General features: G+C 37.6%; 1 protein-coding gene across 1 annotated transcript in view; it reads left to right on the top strand.

The window, feature by feature from the left end:
- TAF1B (TATA box binding protein (TBP)-associated factor, RNA polymerase I, B, 63kDa) overlaps positions 1-25,270 on the top strand; it is a 70,830-nt gene extending 45,560 nt beyond the window's left edge. Inside the window, exons 9-15 of the mRNA XM_010566747.1 lie at positions 12,027-12,174; positions 14,267-14,444; positions 14,750-14,796; positions 17,551-17,641; positions 18,094-18,164; positions 20,279-20,504; positions 24,766-25,270. Coding sequence (XP_010565049.1) covers positions 12,027-12,174; positions 14,267-14,444; positions 14,750-14,796; positions 17,551-17,641; positions 18,094-18,164; positions 20,279-20,504; positions 24,766-24,958 — 954 coding nt within the window. The 3' untranslated portion in view covers positions 24,959-25,270. The remainder of the gene's footprint in view (positions 1-12,026; positions 12,175-14,266; positions 14,445-14,749; positions 14,797-17,550; positions 17,642-18,093; positions 18,165-20,278; positions 20,505-24,765) is intronic.
- The last annotated feature ends 271 nt before the right edge of the window (positions 25,271-25,541 follow it).

Here is a 25,541-nt window from a genome sequence, read left to right as displayed (position 1 = left end):
AGTAGGAAGTGATTTTATTTTTAAAGGATACAATGTGTAGCATTCTCTGAAAGCTGATGTTATCAATGCTGTTATGTTCATGTACCAGCCTTAGTTTAAATATCTGTGTGATGTTAATTATACATGTTTCTGTAATCCCTTCATGATGCTATTTTCAAACATGCAGTTGTTGTAGCCCAGCTACATTGGAATTATTTTCTAATAACTTCTAATAAAGGAATGGAGATCAAAGCAACTTTATGTTAATGTATAAATCTATTATGCACCCATATCTTAAATACTATAAGCAATTCTGGTTGTTTTTTTTGCTTTTCTTACCCTCCCTCTTCTCAAAGTTGCAGAAGAACTAAGAGGTACAGAGAGTCACAGCAAAGATGATCAAATGTAGGGACAATTTTCCTACAAGAAACAATTAATAATATCTACTTACCTTTCAACCTAAAGAAGAGGTGACTAAGAGGAAGATGTGGCGATAGTTTGTAGAACATGTTTAGGAGGCAGCTGTTCAAAGGAGCCAACATGGCTTCACTAAGAGCACATTGTGCCTGACAAATTCAGTGGCCTTCTACAACAGGGTTACAGCATTGGTGGATAAGGGAAGAGCAACAGACATCATCTACCTGGACTTGTGCAAAGCATTTGACACTGTCCCACATGACATCATTGTCTCTAAGTTGGAGAGACATGGATTTGACGGATGGACCATGCAGTGGATAAGGAATTGGCTGGATGGTCAAAGAGTTGTGGTCAGTGTCTCAATGTCCAAGTGGAGACCAGTGACAAGTGGCATTCCTCAGGGGTTGGTATTGGGACAAGTGCCGTTGTCCCAGTGATGTCTTTGTCGGCAACATGGACAGTGGGATTGAGTGCACCCTCAGCAAGTTTGTCAATGACACCAAGCTGTGTGGTGCGGTCGACACACTGGAGGGAAGGGATGCCATCCAGAAAGGACCTTGACAGGCTTCAGAGGTAGGCCTGTGTGAACCTCATTAAGTTCAACAAGGCCAAGTGCAAGGTCCTGCACATGGGTCACAGCAATCCCAAGCACAAATACAGGCTGGGCAATGAGTGGATTGAGAGCAGCCCTGAGGAGAAGGACTTGGGGATATTGGGTATTGGTGGATGAAAAACTGAGTGAGCCAGCTGTATGCACTCACAGCCCAGAAAGCCAATCACATCCTGGGCTGCATCAAAAGAAGCGTGGTCAGCAAGTCGAGAGAGGTGATTCTGCCCCTCTTCTGTGCTCTCGTGAGACCCCACCTGGAGTACTGCAATTGGCTCTGAGGCCCCCAATGTAAGAAAGACATGGACCTGTTGGAGCGAGTCCAGAGGAGGGCCACAAAGATGATCAGAGGGCTGGAGCACCTCTCCTATGAAGACAGGCTGAGAGAGTTGGGGTTGTTCAGCCTAGAGAAGAGAAGGCTCCAGAGAGATCTTACTGCAGCCTTTCAGTGCTTAAAGGGGGCTTATAAAAAGATGGAGAAAGACTTTTTACCAGCTCCTGTAGTGACAGGACAAGGGGCAACAGTTTTAGAGTGAAAGAGCGTAGGTTTAGATTGGACATAAGGAAGAAATTCTTTACTGTGAGAGTGGTGAGGCACTGGAACAGGTTGCCCAGAGAGGTAGTGGATGCCCCATCCCTGGGAGCGTTCAAGGCCAGGTTGGATGGGACTTTGAGCAACCTGGTCTAGTGGAAGGGGTCCCTGCCCATGGTAGGGGGCTTGGAACTAGATGATCTTTAAGGTCCCTTCCAACCCAAACCATTTCATGATTCTTCCAAGACAAGGATTGGGAGGCGTCAGAAAAGGTTGCTCCTTTGCAGGTTCAGAATCAAACAGCAGGAAATGCAGTTTTATACATTTTGTGGGTAAAACTCCTTGTGTTAGGATGTTCTGGATGTTAAAAGGGCCAGATAATGACTGGACAAAAGCTATGAAGGAAAAGGGATCTAGAACTAAAAAATGCAGAGATGTCACTGCTGACTCAGCCACAAATGGTGTGAAGCTGGACAGACATTTGATAGTGTTGTGGCTTGCTTGGTTCATAAATTCTTCCCTACATATCTGTCTTGCTCACTGATGGATGCAAGGCTAAATAGATCTTTTTTTGGATTGATGTGGTACAGCCACTTTTTTTTTTTTGTTCTGGGATTTCAGTTGGGGTTTCAGTTTGTGGGGTTTGTGTTCTGGGGAGACTTTTAAGATTGTAAAACTTCATTTTTCATTAACTAGTGATCTCACAAGAACTTTTTTTTAAGTCATAGTTCAAGCCTTTAAGAATCTGGGCATGTTTCTTATCCAACTTGAAAAATGTTGATGAATGATTAAATGGTGAAAGTATGCAAAATCACTGCTTAAAAGGGGTATCTATAGCCTATGCAAAGAAACCTCGGCAATGAAAACTACACAGTTTTCTTAAGCAAAAACTTTGCTTTTTGAAAAAAGGTTTTGCATGCTTGTAGTTTTCTGGTGATCCTTTGGTTTGTTTTGGTGGAGGAACTAAAGGAATGCTTGTTTAAAAACTCACAATGTAAAATTTCTTTCTGTTGAGTAGTAGTGATGATACCAATGCAAGGAGGAGGAAGAAGGAATTCTTGCAAGAAGTCTGGCCTAGAAATGTGGCAAGAGGAGACACATGAAAAGCCACCTAAGAGTAAATCAATTCTAGGTTATAGGGAAGCCATCCTGGAATGGCAGAAACAGCATCTGAAGGGTTTTTGCACTTTACCCGTAATATTTCTAAACAGCCTTCAGTTCTCTTTTGGCCCTAAAAGTAAGCACAGGTCTTGGATTTGTGAATAGATTAAGCTAGTACTATCTTTTCATGTCTTTGAATAGCGATTAAGGTTTTAAAGTTAAGCATATGGAATTTAGGAATTACTGGAATGAATTTGCTTTTAGCTGAGACTGACGCATAAGTGTGCTAGGGTGTAGTCATTAATCATTTCATCTCATGTTGTTTCTAAACTAAGATAGCGTCTTAGTTTAGCATGCAGAAAGTAGTGAGCTGCTCTGTAGATCTTTTCCTTTTCTTCATTTAATGTGGGAGTTTAAGCCTGCATTAGTGCGTGCCATGTGAAGCCAGCAGAGTTGCAGAATATTTGGTTCTTTCTCTTCTTTTGATGCTGGTCATTCCCCCTCATCACCCGACGGTGCCTTCAGCTGCCTTGTGGCTGCTCATCCAGGGCTGGGCTCTCAGGGATGGTGATGTGCTGCTCTATCACAAGGTGGAAAACTGGGACAAAGAGAGCTGCCTGAGGCAACTGGGTGGGTTTGTGGCACCATCATGAGGAAACCTGAAGATTTCCTAAATCCTGTAAAGTTAGCCCCATATTTCTTTTCTTTTTTTTTGACACTGGCTTTTCAAAAGGATTTCATATCACTTAATGATCTGCTACTGGCTAATACCCATGTCTTCAAGTCACTACGCAGCTTATAGGAAACTGCAGCCATTTGGATTGTCTCGCACTCCAGGTTTTGGTGGATTGCATATTTATATTTTGGTTTGGGTCTGATTCAAACAGACTAATTCCTGATTAAATCTATTAATAAACTCATGGATGCAGGTCAAATTGTTTGCTCTGTTTTCTCCTAGAGTGTTCAGACTGGAACGACAATGGCTTTCTGCTTCCCTGGAAAGTGTATCCACCAGACTGGCTTTTAGACACGTTCTTCTGTTTGCTGAGGTCCTTTTCTCAAAACATTCAAGGTCTGATGTGCAAGACCTTCTTTTCCTGACTAAAACTTGAATGAGCTTAATTGCCATATGATTTTTATTTTTTTTTAAGTGGTAACTATTTAAAGAATTCAAATTAAGACAGAAGCCAGTCATTCTTGTTTATTTAAAAAAAATCTTCTAAGAGGTATAAAATTCTAGCCATACAAATTCTGCTAATCAGCTATGCTGCTTTTACTTTCCAAAACAAGCAGTGATTCCTGCTTTGGTCTGCTGGTGTTTTGAGATACCTTGTAATCTTATTTTTGTTGGGGGTGGGTGTCTTTGTGGGATTTTTTTTTCTGTCTAACTCTGTATTTTTTGTGCATATTAACAGGTGCCTGCAGTACTAGTTCAGGATAGAAAGTAGTGTAGAATGGAAAGAAGCAAGGGTGAAGCTTTTATCTGAAAGAAAAAAAAAAGCTGAGGAGGAAGTTCACTGCTGAAAGGATTATTGTAATCAAGTTTATCATGGGAGCTTGCTGTTGTGTAACAGAAACTCTAGCTTGTCTATACCTGTCTTTAAGCATTACTTAATGAAGAAAGAAAACAAACCTACCAAAATATTTATGAAATTCAGCAAAATTTGTTTCCAAACTCTTAATTTTCAATACATTATGACAGTTCATCTCCTTACTGGATTACTCTCTCCATTTGTAGAAAGACTACGTTTTTTAGAAAAGTGATATTTGCCAGAGTTAGCTGGTGAGCATGAACAGGCTAACGCTCAAGCACGTGTGTCTGTTGGTTTATTAATTTTGAAACTCATTTATTCAAAAACCTCTTTAGCCAGGAATCGTGTAAGGAAAAAGATGTCTTCCTCTGAAAGTAGCCTATTGAAAGGTCTGCTATGCATCCAACAAAAATCATTAGCTTTGTCTCTTGTGTGTGGGTTGCTGGCTCATCCGCATGCCATCTTGAATTCTTAAGTAAAAACTGCCTCTGTCAATTTAATGCAGTCTAATATCCTAGCATGTCTAGATTTTTTTTCTTTCAAAAATGCATAAACATTGTTCATTGAGTTATCTTCTAAAATTAATCCTTTTTTCTATACAAAAATTCTTCTCACTTCCTCTGCAACAATGATCAAGAGAAATTTGGGATTTTAAGATGTAATAGCTGTTTCAGCTGAAAGAGTTATCAAAGGAGAGAGCAAGAGAGAGGCTGCCGGTATGACGACTTCTATGGTTTTCAAATGGCATCTTGACTTTTTCTTTTTTTCCTCTACCCATTTGTTGCCAGGCAGATAACTTGGGCAACCTGTTTGCTTGTCTTCGAGGTGGACAAATTGATTTCATTTTCCTGTCTTAACCTTTCAGTTACCCTTCTGCTCAATGGCAGGCTTGTAAAGCAGCAGCTTTAATTGTGTGCTTGGATTCTTTATGTCTTTTCTAGTGGAAGAAGTCTCATGAGCTGTGTATTTCTTAGCAGTTGTCTAAATGGAGTTGTAGCAGTTTCACCTGTCTTTGTTCTTCTTGTCATTTGGTTCCCTTTTAATAATTCCAGGCACACCCTCTTGCTGTTACATCAGCATCTTTAAGTGATTCATGGATATCAGGGTTTGAAGAAATGTATGTGCTCATTTAGTCCACATAAAAATGGCTGCACTGAGTCAGACGCGAGGCTCGTTGAATCTGGTCTCCTGTTTCTGATGGTGACCTAGGAAAGGACATAGGAGCAGGGTGCAGTGGTTCTCCCCAGTATACTTTCACTCTCGCCAGCAGTTCACAAGGCTGGGACATTTCTATACAGCAGTGGTAACAGTGCTTACAATGTCATAGAATCATAGAATGGTTTGGGTTGGAAGGGACCTTTAGAGATTGCCTTTAAACATTGCGTATGTCTTTTCTGTATACCCTATGCTCTGGCAAAGAAGGCGTTCATGAAGAAACTACACAGAATCTAACTGTGCAACAGAGTTGACTACATTAGGTTTTTTCCAGCTAGGTTAGATGGCAAAAAATTTTTAGTGAGTGTTGCTTATATTCATAGTAATACCCAGTGTTAAAGCACATTTAATTTGTGTGTGATGGCTGTTGCATTACTTTGCTGCTGTTCCAGATGGGATGATGATGGTCCCTGAGAGGTAGATAGAAGTTAGGCAAGGGGAAAAAAAATGTCATTAAAAAAATACACATCAGAAGATTCATCAGTGTGTGTTTGTATGGGAGGTAGCCAGACTGGTAGTACTGTGAGAGTACACAAAAAACATGAAGAAAACCAAACCCCTTTAGTAGTCTAGGAGTTTAGGCTTGCTGACCACATTAAGGATCTAGTATGTAACAATTGGTTCACAAGGTCATTTCATTCAGTTTTAAATACTAATTTGGGTGTAAATTTTACAGCTGATACAGTTATTGTCTTTACTGTCAATTCTTTTATGTAACCTGTGTGCACTGTGGCTGGTGTCATCCCACATCAGGCTTATGCTGCAGATGACCAGATATATCTGAACCAGTTAAGCAGCAGAAGCAAAGTAAGGTGAGCCAGGCTCCATAGAGCACTAGACTGCTGTGCATGCTCGTTGTTGGTACCTAATTTTACCTTACATAAATTTAAAGCTAGCTTGGGGTCCTGGGAATGTGTGTTTCAATGCAGGCTGCATTCAAAGATGTTTACACACATTAGGGCATCTATTTGGTTTATTACTTTCACAATAAATACCTTTTGTTTTATGGACATGCCTTGCTTTACTCAAGGATTGAACCAAAATTCTGGATTGTGTTGCAGAAACCCCTTCTCCAACCCTCATAACCTGATGTTTTCCAAACCTTCAAGTTAAATTGCTTTCTTAGTCCATTTCCTGAAAACATTGGTACACTCTTTTTCAAACCTGGCCTAGGTTGGATTTGTCATCTTAAAAATGATGAAGCCATGCTGTTTTTTAGATAATTGCAAGCATGTCCAAACTCTAAATGTCAAAGATTCCCAGATACCTACAAAAAGCTGATAATGAAAAAATGAAGTTGGACGTTATTAAATTCCAGTATTAAATAGTCATTAAAAACATCACTTGGAAAAGATGTCCACTGCTGAACATGAGCAGCACAGGTGAAGGTAGAGCCTTAGAGAATGTGCAGGCATGGGAAGAAAAAGTTCCCGGGATGGAAATTCGCAAGTAGAAGAATGATGAGGAAGAGAACTGTGCTGTGAAAAAAGTACTGAATGGGAGAGGAGGATGGAGGGGGGGAAATATAAAAGGGAGAATTTAAAACAATTCTGTAATTAATTCATTTCAGAAAGGATAGAAAATTATCACAATAAAATAAACCGAACTGTGAATATGTAAGTAATGCCTGCTGGGATATTGTCCTGATACAGGAGAAGGAAACGGCCTATACAGTCATCTAAGAAGAGAGTCAGTCAGACCACATTTAAAACAAGAAGCTATGGAGCCTGCAAATTAATCTAGAAAGCCAGCCAATGCATACTTTTCTACTTGTTGATCAGCAACATTCTGATATTGTCCAAACAAGTAGGAGAGGCTGCAATCTTGGCTTACCCAAAACAATTACCTGTTACTGTGATCTGATTATCATGCTAATAGTTTGGCTCATCTGCTTCTGAAAACCAGCTTGTTCTTTTCTAATACAGGTGAAAAATTCCATGTAACTTTGAAAGATAAAGGCAATCGATTTAAATAGTCTAATGAATATTTATCATAATGAAAATCTTGTTCTAGACACTTCTTCACCTACTCAACAGTGTGTATTTTGTTCTATGCTCAGCTGAAGTCAGTAGGGAGGGAAAGAAAAGAAAAAAGTGTTCTCAAGTAGTACTAATCTTCTGTACTGCTTTCTGGAGAAGACCTGAAGCTACCTTATTTGTCACATGTGGGAATAAGATACAAATATTTTGAAGACAAAGCTGTTAAGAAAAGTTCTCGATAACCTCTGTACCCAATCTAGACAAGTTATAGGCTCTCTCAGCATTGTTCATCAGTCTTGAAGAAATCCCAGCTTGCAAAACACATGAAAAGGCTAGCAGGTGGCATAACTATAAAAGGATTTTCTGTCAGTCTTCCTGAAATTAAGTGCCCTCAAGGGTTTGTAGCTGAATTTTATGTGTGGAGTGTTTCCCAGGTTCTCGAAACAAGGTGAGAGCTCAGTAACTCCATGTGCTGATGGACACAGGGGTTGTCCTAATATTTAGCACAGAAATACAACTTGAAAATATGTAACGCAAAATTTTTTAGTTTATGATTAGATAAGTGAAAGTTATACTTGGAGAGTGTGTGGTGTATGATCTAACACTGTCCTCTCTTGTCCAAGTACTCCTCCCTTGGGGTTTAATCATGGGGTGCTGGAGGCAGAGTTTTTTCACCTGAAGGAGGGAGGCCCCAGCTCTGGATCTTGCTTTCCCAGTTGATTTGCTGGTTGACTTTCAGTGCAACTTGTTTTATCAGGTTCTTTTCCTCTGGTGGAGATATATAGCTAGGCAGAAGGTGATAACTTTTATTAATTTGGGGGCTGCTTATTTGCTTTATTTTGCTTTTTAATACTGTCCTAACATTTGCTATGTTGGTTGTGTGGAATTTGGGTGTTCTTTCTGTTTTAACCCCCGCAGTATGTATGAAACTTTGCAGAATAAGAGATTCGCTGTATGAACTCTCAGCTTTTTCAGAATTAAACAGGGTATGTAGTGACTGGTAAAAATTATCAGTGCTTGATAAGTGAAGTAAGTCTACAGTCTCCTCAACCTTTCAGCCTTCAGCCCTTTGTTATGATGTGTCCTACTGAGATGTGATCTTGTGTTGGATCCCGCTTATGCTTGCAGTTTACACTTCAAGAGATTACTGCGTACTTCTGGAAGCATGGTGTTTGGTTCAACTTGCATCGTCATGACTCAGTGCTGTGTTGTAGAAACACAAGTACTAGAGTGAATGTTTTTGAGCTTAAGCTTTCCATTAAGCCCTGGAAAGTAACAATTGATTTGGTTGATCTTTATGGTGGATTAGTATGCCCTTCCTAGATCTGCATGTCCCAATTGTGTTTACAACTCTTTATGAACACAGATCAGCTAAGAATAGTTTTTGTCTGTTAACACTCTTCTTAAAATAAGCCAAGTGATAGCTCTTGGTATTAATTTTTATTTGTCGTTTTTACAACACTTGTGTTTGCCCTTTAAAAAAAAAGAAAGCATCAGTTGTCGTTGCAAAGCAGAGTGTTTTCTAGCCATTTTGAAAAAGAACCAAATTGCCTTCTCTAAATCGCAAACAAAAGCTTTGAAACAAAAGTCAGTGTTGGGCATGAGGAGGAAGGGATGATTCATTAGCACCTAGGATAGGAAAGCTGTCTCCTTACCTTGATACAGTGAGAGAAGCTCAGGTATAAGGTGATATAGGTGTCTACCTTGAGTCCTCCAATTAAAAGCTATAATCCTTATAGTACCTCTGTGTTAATTCGACTCTTCAGATAGCTTCACTGGAGATAGTTCAATGTTTGAGAATGGGAATGCTTCAAATGACTGAATTCAGAGTGTCTTAATTTATTTTCATCTCTGATATATTATTAAGAAGCTACTAATTAACTGCTTTTCATTAAAGGAAAAAACATATTTCCTTTATATCTAATTAGGAATAATATTTATGTAATGCTTTTACTTGAATTATCTGGGACTTTAATTTTTCCCCAAATACAATCAAGAGAAGTTACATGTGATTCATGTTTTCTTCCAAGATTGTTTTGGTATTCAATTTAGCACTGCTTTTTAAGAGGAACGGAAAGTACTGTGAGCCTGGTCTTCTGTAGAAGTCTGGTAATGCATGTTTTTCTTGTTTCTCAAGATAGTCCTGTAGCACTCTAAGCCAATTTTTAGACTTGCTGTTTAGAAACTGTTTAGAAAATATGATGAACATGATACAACTTCCTAACTGTTACAAAAAGTTGCATGTGTAACAGTAAGTGACAGCAGAATTATTCATTTGCTTAAGCATGTGTTCATGCAGTTAAGCAAGTCTGAACTGCAGTCTGAGGGGAGATCATTTAAAAAAAGGAAATGTTGGCAGTCATTCAAAACAATAAAATGTGAGCATTGGCTACATAGCTTATATTAAAATAGATGAAACCAAATGATTGAATAAAAACACATTATTTCAGTCTTCTTTTTGTAAACGTGATTGCTCTGTTTTTAATCTGGTCTATAAAAAACCCAGAAGCCTGAATTCACTCTTGTTCAGGAAAGTTTTGAACTTGTGCACAAAGTGTAAACCCCTGCTAAATTCCATTTAAAGGAAAGTATCTTATGCACAAATTGACTTGATAAAATATAAATATGTGATAAAGTGCTCTGCTGAATTAGAACCACCAACTAAAGCAGAAAAAGCATTGCTTTTTATACGTTTAAAATGGTAAAGTAGCCTGAAGCAGTGAAAGTTATCACTTTAAGAGGTAAACTCAAGTAATGATTTAAAATACAGACAACTAAGAATGTTTAATGAAACAGGTCAGGTATTAAGAAATGAGGGTCAAACCTTACAGTCCATACTTACGGAAACTTCAGGTCCTGCTGAGTTCATTATGAAGAAGTATGTCAAAATCTGTCTGCAAGTTATATTCTTCTCTAGCAGGAAAATCTTGGTAGAAATTGGGAGAACTTTATTCATGCAGTCAATAGTTTTGCAAAGAGAATAGCAGATTTAATTTCATGAATAAATATGTAAATATGGAATTAAATATTTTTTTAAAATGAAGTTCTACTGAAAATTCTGTGGAAAGGTTCTAGAGAATGTGGGCCTGCTGCTGAATGGGAATGGGGACATGGTCACAAAGACTAAGGAGAAGGCTAAGGTGATGAATGCTATTTTTGCCTCAGTCTTTGCTGATAAGAATGGCCTTCACCAATCCCAGGTCCTTGAAACCAGTGGGAAAGTCTAGGGGAAGGCAGACTTACCCTTGGTGGAGAAGGAGCAGGTTAGGGAATATATAAACAAACTGGACATATGAAGGTTCACGGGCCGTGATGGGATGCTGCTGTAAGTGCTGAGGGGACTGGCTAGTGTCATTGCAAGCACACTGTCAATAATTTTTGAAAAGTCAGGGTGACTGGGGGAGTTTCTAGAGAACTGGAAGAAAGCAGACATCACCCCTGTCTTCAAGAAGGGCAGGAAGGAGGATCTGGGGAACTAAAGGCCTGTTAGCCTCATATTGATCATATTCTTGTTGATATATATATATATATGCATTGCATAATAACCACAGACACCAGCATGTGCTGGGTGGCTGACCGGCTGGAAAGCAGCTTTTCAGAGAAGGCCCTGGGAGTTCTGGTGGACAAGATGCTGTGAAGATGACTGTGAGCCAGCAGTGTGCCCTTGTGGCAAAGACCACCAATGTCATCCCAGGCTGCATTAGGCAGAGCACTGCTAGCAGATCAAGGGAGGTGATCCTTCCTCTCTACTCGGCACTGGCAAGACACATCTGGAGTGCTGGGTCCAGTTCTGGGCTCCCCAGTACAAAGGAGATATGGACATAGCAGAGTGAGTCCAGTAAAGGGCCGTGAAGATGATGAAGGGAGCGGAACATCTGACAAACAAGGGGAGACTGAGAGAGCTGGGACTGTTCAGCCTGGAGATGGAGAAGAGAAGACTCAGGGCGGGTATGACGTGATACCTGCAGGAGGGTGCAAAGGAGAAAAAACAGATCCTCCTTGGTAGTATGCAGTGACAGGATGAGAGGAAATGGGCACAAATTAAAATACAAGAAATTCCATTCAAGCATAAAGAAAACCAACCTTTTTTCTTTTGTACAGTGAGGGTGGTGAAACACTGGAGGAGATTTTCCACAGACCTTATGGAGCTGCCATCTATGGAGATAATTAAAAATCTGACTGGATGTGGTTCTGGGCAGCCTGCTCTAGCTGACCCAAGCAGGGGCTTGGACTTGATGATCTCAAGCAGTCCCTGCCAACCTCCACCCTTCTGTGGTTCTGTGATCTCTTAGCTCTTTAGAGAGTTCACCCTCAATTGCACCTGGGTTGTTTTTTTTTTTCCAACAGTCTTTCCATTTTGGAGCATCTGGAGATACACTGATCACTTCACAAAAAAGGTAATGGGTTGGTTGCAGGTCTGAAGCAACTTTTTGTTTGTTCCTTAGATGTTTCATGGGTTTTAAAACTAGCACATGTTTCTCTTTGCAGTACTGCAGTCTGGCTCCATTCTTTCATGTATGTTTAGTCATAGAGAATGCTAAAAGAGTCTGTATAAATAATTCAGTGTTAAATAATACAGAATTTAACATTGATAACTAATTTAAAATTATTAACAAATATGATAATAGAGCAAATGTATAACACCCTCTAACCCTGTCTTTCAGTCGTGGCCTGTATATGAAGAAGTATACAACAAAATGCTTGAGCTTGCAGCGTTTTTAGACCTGCCTCGATTTCCAGATATAACAGACAGCTGCTTTCTTCATCCAGACATGTTGTGCATAAAGTACTTGATGGAAGCTAATTTACCTGGTAAATACTTTCCCAAACCCAAACTGATAAAATTTTTCTTTGGTTTATTAAACTCTAGCAAAAAGACTTGAATTACTACTTTAAAAGTGCCTACTCTTTTCCTTCTGATTTATACCCATTTAAGCTTGAACTGAAAGATAATTTATATAGAAAGCACCTTCATCAAACATTTAGAGTATGTATTATAGGCCCAGATATGCAGGGGCACTCTGGTGCTGGCTCTCTAAGGTTGTGAAGTGGATACTTCATTTCAAATCTTTCTGTATCCATGTGAACTAAGTTGAATTCATGTGATTTATTAACTTTAGCTAAATGATTCATGAAGTTGGGACCTGATTGCTTAGCACTGAATTGTCTCATACATAATATTGACTGTATATTCTATAATATTTAATATTAGCATTTATTTTTATATTAACAAGCAATGCGGTGTGACAAATCAGCTACTGTCTCACTTGATTTTCGATTTAGTTTTGAGCTCATATATTGCATAAATATTGAATATTGTTTATCCTAAAATTAAGTCTTGAATACTGAATTGCCAAAGAAAGACTAGTAAGTCCTAGTATGTGAACTGTCTGTTGGGCTACCATAGTTTCTATCAAATACCACTGTCAGTGAAGATGACTTATACAGACAAATAGCCTGTAAATTAATATTATTATTTTTTTCCTCAAAGCATTCCAACAATTAATAGTTTGGGGAGTTTTATTGTCTTATTTTGCAATTAGTTGTGTTGAGTTAAGCTACTTGGCTTTTCTGTTTACTCACAGTTAAATGAAGAGGAGATATCCAACAGATTTAGGGCTGAAATTCTAATTTTGTAGTTTTACACCAGTGTTGTGATCCTGTAGAGGATCACATTATTTTTCAGATTTTGAAGTATCAATTGAAACAAAGAAAAAGCTAGAAATTTGGCACTTTCAGATTTATTAGAGAAATACAAAGCTAAGTACTCTTTGAAAATTACTGTAGAAGAAGAATATATTGTTCTTTACTTTTTCCTTGCAACTAAGTTTTTATCATGTAGAAGCATTCTTTTTACAAATTGAAAAAGGACTACTGTTGTCTAACAACTCCTAAAAAAATAAAGCAAGCAATGGATTGGCAATGTTTCTTAGGACACTAAATACTAATGAAAAGGCCATTTTAAGTATCTGAAATGAAAGAAAATATACTGACAGTATTTATAAGAAAATTTGGTTTCCAGATTTTTTTTTTAACTTCTACTGTTATAGGCGAGAGGATTAAAAATTAGTTCCTACTGAACTCTTTGTAAGCAGCAAGAGAGTATAAAGTGTAGCTGGATTAAGGTTGTACTTAGTCATACATTGCTAACCTTTGTGGAATCTGATGGTGATGTAATCAACTCCTGTATTTCTTGCTGAACAGGAAAGGTGAGAAATTTGGGGGATTTGTATCTGTGAAAAATGAGCATAGACTAATAAGAGACTGTGTAGATACTTTAGTACTGCTTTTGGAGCTGTAGTTATATCTTTTTGACATAACCTGTGCCAGCGGGTGCAACCAGGCTTTACAATGTAAAGCCAGTTTTAACCTAGGCTGGGATTGTCTGTACCTCAGCTGGGTTTTGTCAGGGTAGCAGCAAGTGCTGCCCTGCCATGATTAGGCTGCTGTTCATAACCAACTAGCTTCTTTAAAACTAGCCCCTGTTCCTCTTCGCAGTACTGAATCCATCCTTGCATGGGTGTTTAGTCAACATGCAGGAAAAAAGTTTGTGACAAGCTTTTGGGTTTTTTTGAAACTATATTTATGTAGTTTTAAGATAGGTTTTCCCGCAGGAATGTTCAGGATGATCTAACAACATCATTCGAGTAACATCAAAACACTATTAAAAAGGGGAGGTTGTTTCTCCATGTGAATATATAGTACGTCATGGCTCTTTCGCATGTAAGCACAGTGAAGGTTGCCTAGTATTTTTAAAAACACCCCAAAATACTTATCAGCGTGAAAAAAATTGCTGTCTAATGGTCCTAAAAGACTGAAGCATTGTTTTCCTCAAATACCAACATATTTGCACTGTAGAAGTACTTCTAGCTTGTCATTTTATATTTTTATTTGCATTAATCAGATGAATTGCATAATTGGACTTGTCGAGTGGTGAAAAAGATCTGTGTTGGAGAAGTGGATTTCCTGACTCTTGTGCCTGGAAATAAGTCAACAAGAAAAGTGAAATACGATGTTCTTGCTGCAGCAGTCATCGTAGTTGTGCTCAAATTATTGTTTTTATTAGATGATCACTATGAATGGTAAGTGTACAGGCAAATCTGTAGCAAAGCCCAAATTTCAAATAATGCAAACGATTGTCTTGGATCATTCTTTCTTTAGTAATATTAAATTTATAGTATTTGAATTTTGATTCAGTTCAGTAGCATAATACATACACCTGAAGTAATTTTAGACATTAAATATTACTTATTTTTAAAAATAATCTGTTTGAATCTGAAACTTGGAATAAAATTAGGGTGTAATTTTTGCCGGTTGTATTTGAATTTAATGTGAAAAGTGCAGTATCTGGATCTACAAAGTAACCTGATTTTTATATTTTTTTCAGGTTACTTTCAGAGTTTGCTGAAGAAAGAAATAAAAATAACAAAGAAGGTACGTAAATATTCTAGTAGAAGCAGTCTTATGATTTTGTGAGTTAAGTAACTTTGTAATCAGGCTTAGAAAGTCTTGTCTTATTGATCATTAAAATGTGTTGTTGTCATTTATTCTTTTAGGGAAAATCTTTATTCAAAGAAAACAGTAGATCCTGTTCATGAAAAATCGTCTCGGTTTACCTGCATAATTCTTATTGTACTGGGTAGGGGAATTTGGTACACATTTTGCTAGGTACCTTTCTGCTTCTCCTTGTGCATGTTTGCCTCTTGTTTTAGAATTTTATGCATGCTAGATGAAGATGAATGGATACGCAGTAAAGAGGGAACGCGCTTTGATCGTAAATAGCAGATACTTATTAGGGGCATCAAACCACATTTATGATAAAATCCAAACTTGTTTAGTCTTGTTAAATAAAATGTCTTAGTGTGTAACATATTTCAGATGTAATCTGTTTTCTTAGTCCAAATAATCCTGAGAGAGTGTCAAAAAGCTAGCAGCAATTAAGATAGAGAAGATAATGGTGTGAACATGGTTCTTTGAGGGCAGAAAGACCAACTCAAAGATTAGAAATCTTCAGGAAGATGTTCCATGGCCTGATCCAGGTCACAGTTGAAGATAAGATCACAAATGTGTTATAGTGATTTATCTTCTATGCCTTCCATCCAGTTTTGGGTCCATTTTGACCCTTCTGTTACTTTTTAAAAATTTAACTCAATAATAAAATCGGTGTTAGCACAATTACTGCTGTATCTTGAGACAGTCATCACTATTAACGAAAACCGGTAATTCTCATTTTCAAGTGGATACACAAACTTATTTTGGATCTTTTTTTTTTCCCTTGAAAACTTGAAGTACATAATAGTGACAAGAGTAGAAGTTGTGCAACTGCTTACAAGCTGAGGCTCAAAGCCATTAATGTCTTAATGGGGTTTCTCCCATATTAACAAGTCTCATTGCCCTCAGGAATTAACAGCTCATTCTTTGCCCACTTTTTTTACTTTAAAATCTGCTGGTGTAAAATGATCCATATGCTCTGTTATGTTGTCCCTATCCTTAAAATGTTGGGATGATGGTGAGCAGCTGCACAGAGGAGCTGAGGTGAGAATTTCTGTTAGAGCACTGATTAGTGCCAGAGCTCAAAACTGCCTCTGGCATTTTCCCAAAGTTAGTGTGCTGAAATGAATAATGGTTAATACTGAGTTTTAAAGATCCCATTTATGTTGACTGCATTCTCAATTTAACTATCCTTTCTCTAGGTTTTTTTGTTTTTTTTAAATAAAAAAATAGTATTTCAGCTCCTACAGTCTTTCAAGCCAGACTGGAAGCTGTACAGTAGATAGTTGTAGTTACCTAGTGTGCTTATGTGTGTATGTTCTATGAACTGCACACATACACAGTACAGTTTATGTTTAAATAAGAATTGATTGAGATGTATATATGTGTATGTATATCACAGACCTGTGTATTTTCCAGTCAGCTCTGCTATATGAACATCAGGCTAGCAGTACTGGCCAGGTAAATGGTTATTATAGTGTAGCATCATGTCTCTGACAATGGTTTTGCTTGTGACAGATGCTTAATAATTCATATGAAGTTTAACAAAAATTTCCACACCCTCCTCCCAGAAAACTGCCCTCCCAGCAGTTTAGGAGTACTTACTTAAACCTCTGGGTTTAAGGAGTTCATAAAAGAAGTTGTATCCACACCTTTGAATTTTAAGAACTACTGAAGGGTCTGTCTTTCCTTCATTTGTCTGTTGCTTTTTGAGTCCATCTATATTTCTAGCATTTAAGACATCCTGTGGCAGGATAACCCCAATAGCAAAAATGCAGTTAATACAATATGTATATAAGCTTGATTATAAGAACAGTATATTCACCTTAAAAATGCTTTAAACAGCTAGCTGGCAAAGCTAAGCATGATGCAAACATCACATGCAGTGCAGCTGGGGTGATGGGGAAATCCAAAGCCTAGTTAATTCGCAGTGCAGATAATCCACCCACGGGTAATAAGAGTTGATTATATTTTAAATATATAAATCTACACCATAGTTCTGTTTGGAATTCTTATACTTACTGTACACAGTTGGTCTGCTTCAGTCCTGTGCCTCTTTGGACCACCAATGATAAATGTGCTGCTAAAATGCCATATGCCTTAATGTTTTTGCATGTGCTGGTAAATATTTGTTCACATATCAAGGAGTGAAGTTCCTGTGCTCAGAAACATGGGAAGCTGATAAGAAGTGAATACAATTGTCTAGTTTATCTTTCCAGCCCTGTAAGGTTTCATGGCTAGTAGGATAGTCAGTGGGGAGTTGATGAAACTGTTTGAAATTTTACATCTGAGCTCGTTTAGATCTTAATAGTTACATTAATTCCTTGAAGTCAGCTTTCAAACAGGTGGAGGCCACTTCGCACTGTGGAGATCTAGTTCCTTTGGTAGAGAGGAGGTAGTTTCTAGGCTTAACTTTCAGAAAGGAGGGAAAAGGATTGAATTATGCTAAATTTATGAAGTCTATTCTAAGCTAAGGGGCTTCATCGCGCTTATGACGTGCTGTTCTTTCACTGCATTTCTGCATTTCTCTTTCTTACGGAATTGTTAGATCAAGTATCTTTTCTTTAAGCACATAGAATTCAGGATAGGTTTGTATACAGGTGGAAGACACAGGGTCTAACTGTGTGGAGACCACCTTCTGTGTACTACACATTTCTTTCACTTCTTCCCAACCTAAAATGTGTATGTTTTATCCAGGTGGTCCATATTTTGAGTTCAAAAAGTGGTACAAGGTGATAAAATGTTCCTTGGATGTGGAGCAAAAGAAATTGGATGAAGAAAGAGCCAAGTAAGAGGTTTTTAAGTACTTTTTTAAGGTAGACAGTTTACATGAAATCCTGACCCCTACAGAAATTTTAAAAGTTAGGAATTTGCTCCACATTTCTATCCATTAAGCTTGGGTAAATAGAGTGATTAAATCCCTATCTTAATTTCCTATTTACACTGATAATGTTTATCCAGCATATTAATTAAATGCTCACTTTCTGTGACAAGTAGCTTATACAGCTGAACAATTAACTGATTACACTAAATCTAGGCTTACATGCCCCAGTTTGCCTACTCTGAAAAAAGACTTCCTAAAAGTGTTGGGGGGGTCAGTGACTTTTAATAGCACTAACCATTAGATTATTTTGATTTTTAATTTAATAGCTCTAGCAGTATTTGTAAGAAATTACTATTCTTTTACTTGTTTGCTTCAGCTTTCTTTTTCTTAACAATTGTTATGTCTCTTACTGGTAGGTATCTGTGGAGATGTGAAAAGCCACTGTTTTATTCAGCCAAGAAGAAATCTAAAGTTCTTAAGAGAAGACGTGAGTAAACTTTGCTTCCTCCCAGCAACGCAGAAATCTGCTCCAACTTTTCCCATCATAGAAAATCTGCAGCCCTGACTGTGATAACATTTATATCTTAAAATAATTTCCCTTCTCTCTTTCATCTCTGGGTACAATTAATGTAGTACTATTTTACAACCTGTGGCTGGAATTCTTCAAACAGACATTTTCCTCATGCTTAACTGAAACTGCCTTTCCCAGTCTTCCTAATGACCTACGGAACCACATCTCAGAATGAGTACTCTGTACTCAACTTTATTGGTTTGTCAGCTGCCTTTATATAACTGTGATCTTCATGAATTGTTGTTAGTCTTCCATAGCTTTTCTGTCCGTTTTCTCCTTTAGTTTCTCATATCCTTTGGTATGGATATCCCAGTATGTCCTTTGGTAGACCTTGCATGTCCCTCTCCTCTCCCATTCCTTCTTGCAGTCCTCTATAGAAAGTGAGGAAGGCTTGTCTGAACGTGACTTTACTTGAATAGCTATAGCTATATGTGGTCAGAATGCAGGTACATCTGCTTTATTTTAGTAGCTCTAGAAGTACTTACAAGAAATGACTGGGGTTTACGCTGATGTAGAAGCAAACACAAAACCCAACAAAACCACTTATCTGTGGAAATACGGAAAACCAGAATTCTATTCAACCAAATTAGGTCTGAAGTTCTTCATCCTACATTTAAGAGTATCTAGTAAGCAACAGATATTTGGAGAGAGGTGTTAAGTGTGGCAAGTGATATTTTTCCCTTTATATACTCTTCCAGTTTCTGGAAGTGACTGGTTCAAGGACTTGCAAACAACTTGTATAATCCTGTTTGGTTTGAATAACTCACGTTGGATTTCTCTTTCAAGAATGCAATTGGGGCTTTTTGAATGTTCTTACTCTTCAAACTTCAGTAGGGGTGATCCTGCAGTCAAGTCATGTTCCATGGAAAAACATGTTTAGGTTTGTTTATTTCAAGCTGATTGTTTGCTCAGATGCCCTTTAATTCCTGTGTTTATAAGAAAAAGTGGATAATGATTAATTGTTCATCATTTCTGTGGCACTCTAGATTCCTCTTCTGGCTCTGCTTCTTTTCAAGCTAGAAGAGGACCACTTAGATTATGGAGCTTTACCACTAGTTGTTGCAGGCAGGAGTATCACATAATGCCATTGTAACTGGGCAAGATTCATCTTAAAACAAATTTAAAATAGTAGAGACAGAGAGTGTTCTAAAAAGTGCCAGATACAGGTTTTCAGAAACCTTCCTTGGCCTTTGTTTTTGATGGTAGATTTTAGTGTCCTCTTGAAAGATAAGCTTCCCAGTCCTTGGATTCCTTTAGAATGTCTTTTCTGCTTTGTTTCCCAGTTTATGAATGATTTTATTCAGATACAGGTCATAAAAGAAGTTGAAGCTCCAACAACAGTGGTTTTTAACCTGCTTTTTACCATAGGGGAACAAGGCTTAGGTGGTTGTATTTTGTGTGCTGATCTATTGTCATACATTCTTTCCCTTCTCAGCCTCAGTAACTTATGAAAATTTGTCATTCTTTCACTAACAGTGAGGAAAGGTGAAGTGGTTTTTTTGTTGTTTTTTTTCCCCAGTTGAAATTTGCACTAGGAAAAGCTTAACCTTAAATCCATATGTGTATGAAACCAGGCTTCCTTAATTCTGATACACAGGAAACTACTAAAAAAATCTTAGCCAGTCTGAGAGATAGCATACAACCAGGTAAATAATAGCGAAAGGCATCCTGGCCTGTGTTTTCTATCAGCATAAAAATACCAGCAGTATCAAATGGATTTTACAGATTTTACTTGGGGAAATGCTTTTGGAGTGCCCCAGTATTAATATTATTAGGTATGAAACACCTGGCATTTTGAATTATCTTTCAAAATCTTTCCCTAAAACACGACAGAGTTGATTTTTAAATGGAATGGGGGAGAGAACATACAGACCTTCAAGGTTTCTCAGTATTCCACACAGAGATTTAAAGAAAAAAAAGAAAAAAAGATATGGCACAAATACCCTATTTTCTTCCTGTATTAATTGCCTCTAAACAGTATTCTAATACTTAATACTTTTGCCTTGTTCTTTTTGTTTCTATTTGTACAGGAATGGTTGTGAACTTACAAAATCAGTTTGGCAAGCTGTCTGGTTCAGTGCAACCTGCTGAAAAGCCAAATCCTTCAAGTTTTCAGTTAAGCTGGTATGAAGAAAACACAGATGGGAGTTGTTTTCACGGGCATAGCCTGAAGGGAATTTTGCAAGAAAAATGTGGTTTGCTTACCGCCATGAACCCTGACTATTGGCTGTGTACTGTTAAACTATGTACTGAGAAGTAAGTATTCAAATTTTTGTTAAATACATTTTGGAAAGTTCCCCTGAAAGTAAAGTGCCACATATATATATATTTTACAAATGACAAATATGGGGTGTGTGCACAGCTATGTATTCACATATAGTTAAAATAATTTGTAGAAAGGGGCACATGCAGAATGGTTAGTCTTGGATTGGGAGTAGACAAATTGTAATACGAAGAGTGATCAAAGTGAGCTTTTGAGAAGAGAGGAGATGAGACAAAATCCACAACTAGAGTCACATGGCAAGAGTAGCAGCTAGGTACAAATACTCACTTCACTTTCTTCTTCATAGTATTTTAGAAAAAACTTGCACCACAGCTCTCCAGAGAATGGAAAAATGGTTCCATTCCTCTCTCTCCCCTGGCCCCCCAAAAGCATAGGAAATTGATTTTCTAAATCACTATAGTGCTTTTGTGGTGGCCTTAATCAAAATTAAAGTTAAAATCAGCAGTCGGAGTTCAAATAAGCAGGCAATTAATGCCTCCAGACCATATTTAAAAAAAAATAATTACGAGTGAAAAGGACTTTACCACTATTTCATCTAAGCATATCGGCAATCAACAGTTGTATTTTTTACAAGTAGAAAAGTAAAAGAATAAAATTTATTTTACTAGAAAAGTAAAAGAAGAAATATGGGAAAAGAAAACATTTTATGCTATTAAGGAAGTTTCGTGTCTGTCTTACTAGAGAACTGTTCCCAAATCCTGCCTTCACAAGTGAAAGAGAATTTTTTTTTCAATTAAGGGTATATGTATTTGTTAGTAAAATTATTTTCTTTAAAGGACCTAAGTAGCAAGGAGAATGATAGCCCAGCTAATCCAGCCTTGTACAAAGTTATATGGATATTTATAGAATCATAGGATCGTTTAGGTTGGAAAAGACCTTTAAGATCATCAAGTCCCACCATCAACCCAACACCACCATGCCTACTAAACCATGTCCTGATTTGAGTATCTGCCTGGTTTCTGTCGAACTTCTCACTCTTCCTTTAATACCTTCTCCTCTTGCATCGAATTCTGCAAAAAACGGTGAGTTTTCTACTTGGTGGGTGCTGGCAGAGGACCATGGCCAGAGACAGACAGCAAAAGCCTTGCTGAGAGAGTGTAGGAGTTCAGCAGCATTTACTCCAAGGAATAGGAAATATCTAAAACAGTGTTTCTTGTAAACTCCCCGGGTAGCGTAGATACGGCTTCTGGATCATACACCAGATTTCAGTTCTGCCATTGGTTATATCATGAAACCCTAATCCAAAAGAGGAAGGTAGCGGTGAGTATCAGTGAAAAAGATGAACTTTGCAGATGGCTTGGATTCTCCTGAATTTCTCATGTGTGCAATTGGAGGGTGTTTTTTGGAAAGGAGGTCGGGTTACATTAATGTGAAATGAGATTTCATTAGTGCATTGAATAACATCTTAAATCTTTACCTGATATATACTTCTAAATGGCATGCTTAAGAGAGCAATAGCCCCTACAGAGTATTAGCGATATGTTCCTGATTTTTTAAATAGTCCCCTTGAAAATAACTGGCTTTTACATGTATGCAGTCTTTTCTGTCTTTCAGTGGATTTATTTGCTTATCTCTATTTTCTTTTCACATTACCTTTCACATATCCACTATGACAGAAATGGGTTGGAATAATGTAAACACAGTGTTATATTACAAGAGCTTTGGTTGCATGGATTCATTCTTTTGTATGAATAAGAACTTTTTTTTTTGAAGGGAGGAGAGGTAATAATCCCTTTACCACAAATTTGCGTAAATCTTATGTACACACTGAATGAGTGGATATTTCGGTGTATGTTTGTGTGAATAATCTTTCATGCAAAGTCTGTTTTTAAGCCTACATTTTCATATGTAATATATTAAAATGTTAATGGCAAACTGTCATAGCCTTCATGAAACAAGATTTGAATTTCTTACTGGTTAAATTTCCCATTATATCATTTGCAATGCAAGTAGTTAATTATACATCTGACACTTACTTAACTTTGGAAAACAACATCTACTCCTTCAGATATGAGGGTTTATCCTATGCAAGTGTGTGTATGTGTAATAGAAGTAAAAACAAACTTACAAATTCTCTTTCTCTAAAAATCAGCATGGTCTAACTGGGACTACTGAAATGCTTTAATTGTAGGACTAAAGCATGATTTCAGTGTGGGCAAAGCTGAGATCAGTCAAATGGTTGGGGAAATGCTCTTACATTTTCTTTTATTTTAGAACTTTCAGTTTTAAACTGGATTCTAAATTGATTTGCTATAGAAGTGTTTAGGTGATAGGAGTTTTACGGTTGGACTAGATGATCTTAAAGGTCTTTTTCAACGTAAATGATTCTATGATTCTATATATGATGAGGTATTACAATGTGTGAAAAATGTTGAGAAAAATGGATTTCCCTTATTACATCTAAATTTAAAATCACCTGGATTTTTTTTTTAACTCTTCAGATATGCTCTTAGGGTAAATAGCACAAAAATAGCACAAAATGGGGCAAAAATGTGTGTGTGTTTAGGTACTCTTGTGAAAAGGTGTAACTGCAGTTAATCAAATAGGTGCTTTACAATACTGATGTAATTATACATTTGCCTCAGAATATACAATAACACTCCCCTGCCCCCCCCCCCAATGGAAACTGAGATTTGACACCTAAACGGCCATCAGAGCTGTAGCTGCTAAATCTTAGGGTTGACTAACCCATAGCAAAATGTCTTAATTCATATTAGGCAAAAAATGCAGGTTTGGTTCAAACAACATTTCTCAATGAAGTTTGAATTTAGCCAACACATTGGGTTGTGGGGGTCAGCTAGTGCATTCTGACACTGCTGAAACATCTGATTAAATTTAGTTTTTGTAAGAAGTCACTGGCAGCTTTTGGGGAACGTGAGATAGTCCATAGGATGGGATGTACGACATGATAGTTTCAGATTTCCAGTCTGCCAGACTTTGGGAGGCTTTAAACAAAGACTCCGCTCCCTGAAGTGTGGCTTGCATGACACTCCAGGATGGGTCCGTCTGTTCCTCCACTTTGAGGTAAAATGTAAATGTTTGTTGGGCAAGAGGGAGCAAGCAAATGACTCTATAGTCTAGTAATTAGCACACTTGCCCATAAATTGGGACAGACAGATTCCAGTCCTTGTTCTGGTGAATATTTAAGACCGCTGCTCTGAATCAGACAGAGGGGAAATTTTAAACTCTGTTTCTCCACATCCCAGGGCAATACCTAGTAAGCTAGAACATGCATAGGATTTTATGGTGAATAGCACCTGAATCCCCCTATCAATGTAAAAGATTTTTTAAAAAAATCAAAACAGCTGGATTTTATACTATTTTAAACTTACAACTTTTAATAAAAACAAATTTGAGTCTAACCCAGAACAGGATATTTTTCCAACCTAAGTTGCTGAACTTAATGTTTACAGAGCTGTCTCTGCAGTCTGTCCTCTGTGTCATCTTTTGTTCAGTCTGACACTTGTTACCAGCAAGTTCAGCCTACTGTTTTTATTATATATTTCACCAATAAAATCAACTCATCATTTTCATTAACATTTTCACTGTGAAAGCTACAAAATAATTAAGCAGAAGGTTGCTATAGCACTAATTACTTTCTGTCAATCTGGTCAATGTTTGCCCCAGTGTTTCCTATATTACTCCCTTGACTGGAACTCAGCTTCTCTCTCTTGTTTCTAGACAGGTGATTTATATTTAGCACACAGAGGCAATGGGCAAGAAATGGATGGATTATAATCCCATGGCATAGTTTCAGGAAGAGGAGAGAGGGGACCCTATGGAGAGTGTGGGCAAAGAATCTAGAAAAGAGCCTGGGGTGTCTGCATTGGATAGTCTTAGGAATTTTAAAAATAGGGCAAGTTAGCCATCTTCACACTTTGCTAAATTTGCTAAAAGTTGGCACAATGAACACTGGTTCAATTTAGTCCTCAGTGGCAAAGAATGTATTCTTTGCCTGGTTGAGTATGATCCTGCTTCATAGGGCAAGAAGCTATACAGGCTTTTCCTTCTTACTGTGTCTGCACCATCTCTGAACATGTCTTGGTCTACTTCAAGGTTTTGCAGGAGTGGATCCCTTCACAGAATTGACATTGTAGACCAGAATTGTGATTTATGCTGTTGGTAAAATGTAGAGGTTTTATCTGATTACAATTAAATATATTAATGCTAGCTAAATACTAACTAAATACACTTGTAATTTAGGGCTTTTTTAATTTTTACCTTTCTTTTCAGATTGTGTGGTCATCTGGCTCATTACAGAGAAGTGGACTTTCCCCAGAGTTACCATTTTGTACTAAGGTTATTCTCCTTTCTTCTGAGGATACAGCCCTCTTATATCCATGATGAGGTGTGTGTGATAGAACACAAACTTTTTAATAAAAAAGTCTGTAAAAAGCCAAAATACAAGACAACCCTAAGGAAGTAAAAAGGCCTAAAAATAACAGTATTAAAACCATGTAAATTAGTTGGTTGGATCCCAAACCATGGTATTACATCTAAAGTTGTAATGATCCTTTTGCCTGCATGGAAATTTTTTGTTAAGATAGTAGTGCTGAGATCTACTACTGTACTTTGGTTGTAGTGTCATTTAATCTATAATTTAAGTCACTGGTTTCCAGCTGGGAAAATTATCAAGGAAACAGTTTATCACAATTTATTTCCTTACTTTGTATCAGAGCCAACAGGAAGCTATGAAATTACCATTTTTGGGGCATATTTGTACATGCTTTGAGTGTACTGGACGGCACGTTAGCATCTAATTACATTGTGAGATTTTGCAATTGAGGTATTATCTATTTTTTTACTTACTGTTGTATGACGGCAAATATATTTCTAGAAAGTAATGTTTACTTTGTTTTGAAATAGTGTGTTAACAAATAAAAGAAGCAGTTGGTTGATGTTTTCACTGCAGTGAGTTTTTCAGTCATGGTTTCTAAACAGGCTGTTCTGGAGCAACTCTGGCACTGTTTTCTACATTTCCTTGCATCCTGTTTATCTCCCCATCTCTT

Source organism: Haliaeetus leucocephalus, unplaced genomic scaffold (genome assembly GCF_000737465.1).
Source record: "Haliaeetus leucocephalus isolate CR32 unplaced genomic scaffold, Haliaeetus_leucocephalus-4.0 Scaffold217, whole genome shotgun sequence".
Classification (NCBI taxonomy): Eukaryota; Metazoa; Chordata; class Aves; order Accipitriformes; family Accipitridae; genus Haliaeetus; species Haliaeetus leucocephalus.
The sequence above is the reverse complement of the archived record's forward strand: the minus strand, read 5'-3'. Positions and strand labels throughout refer to the sequence as shown.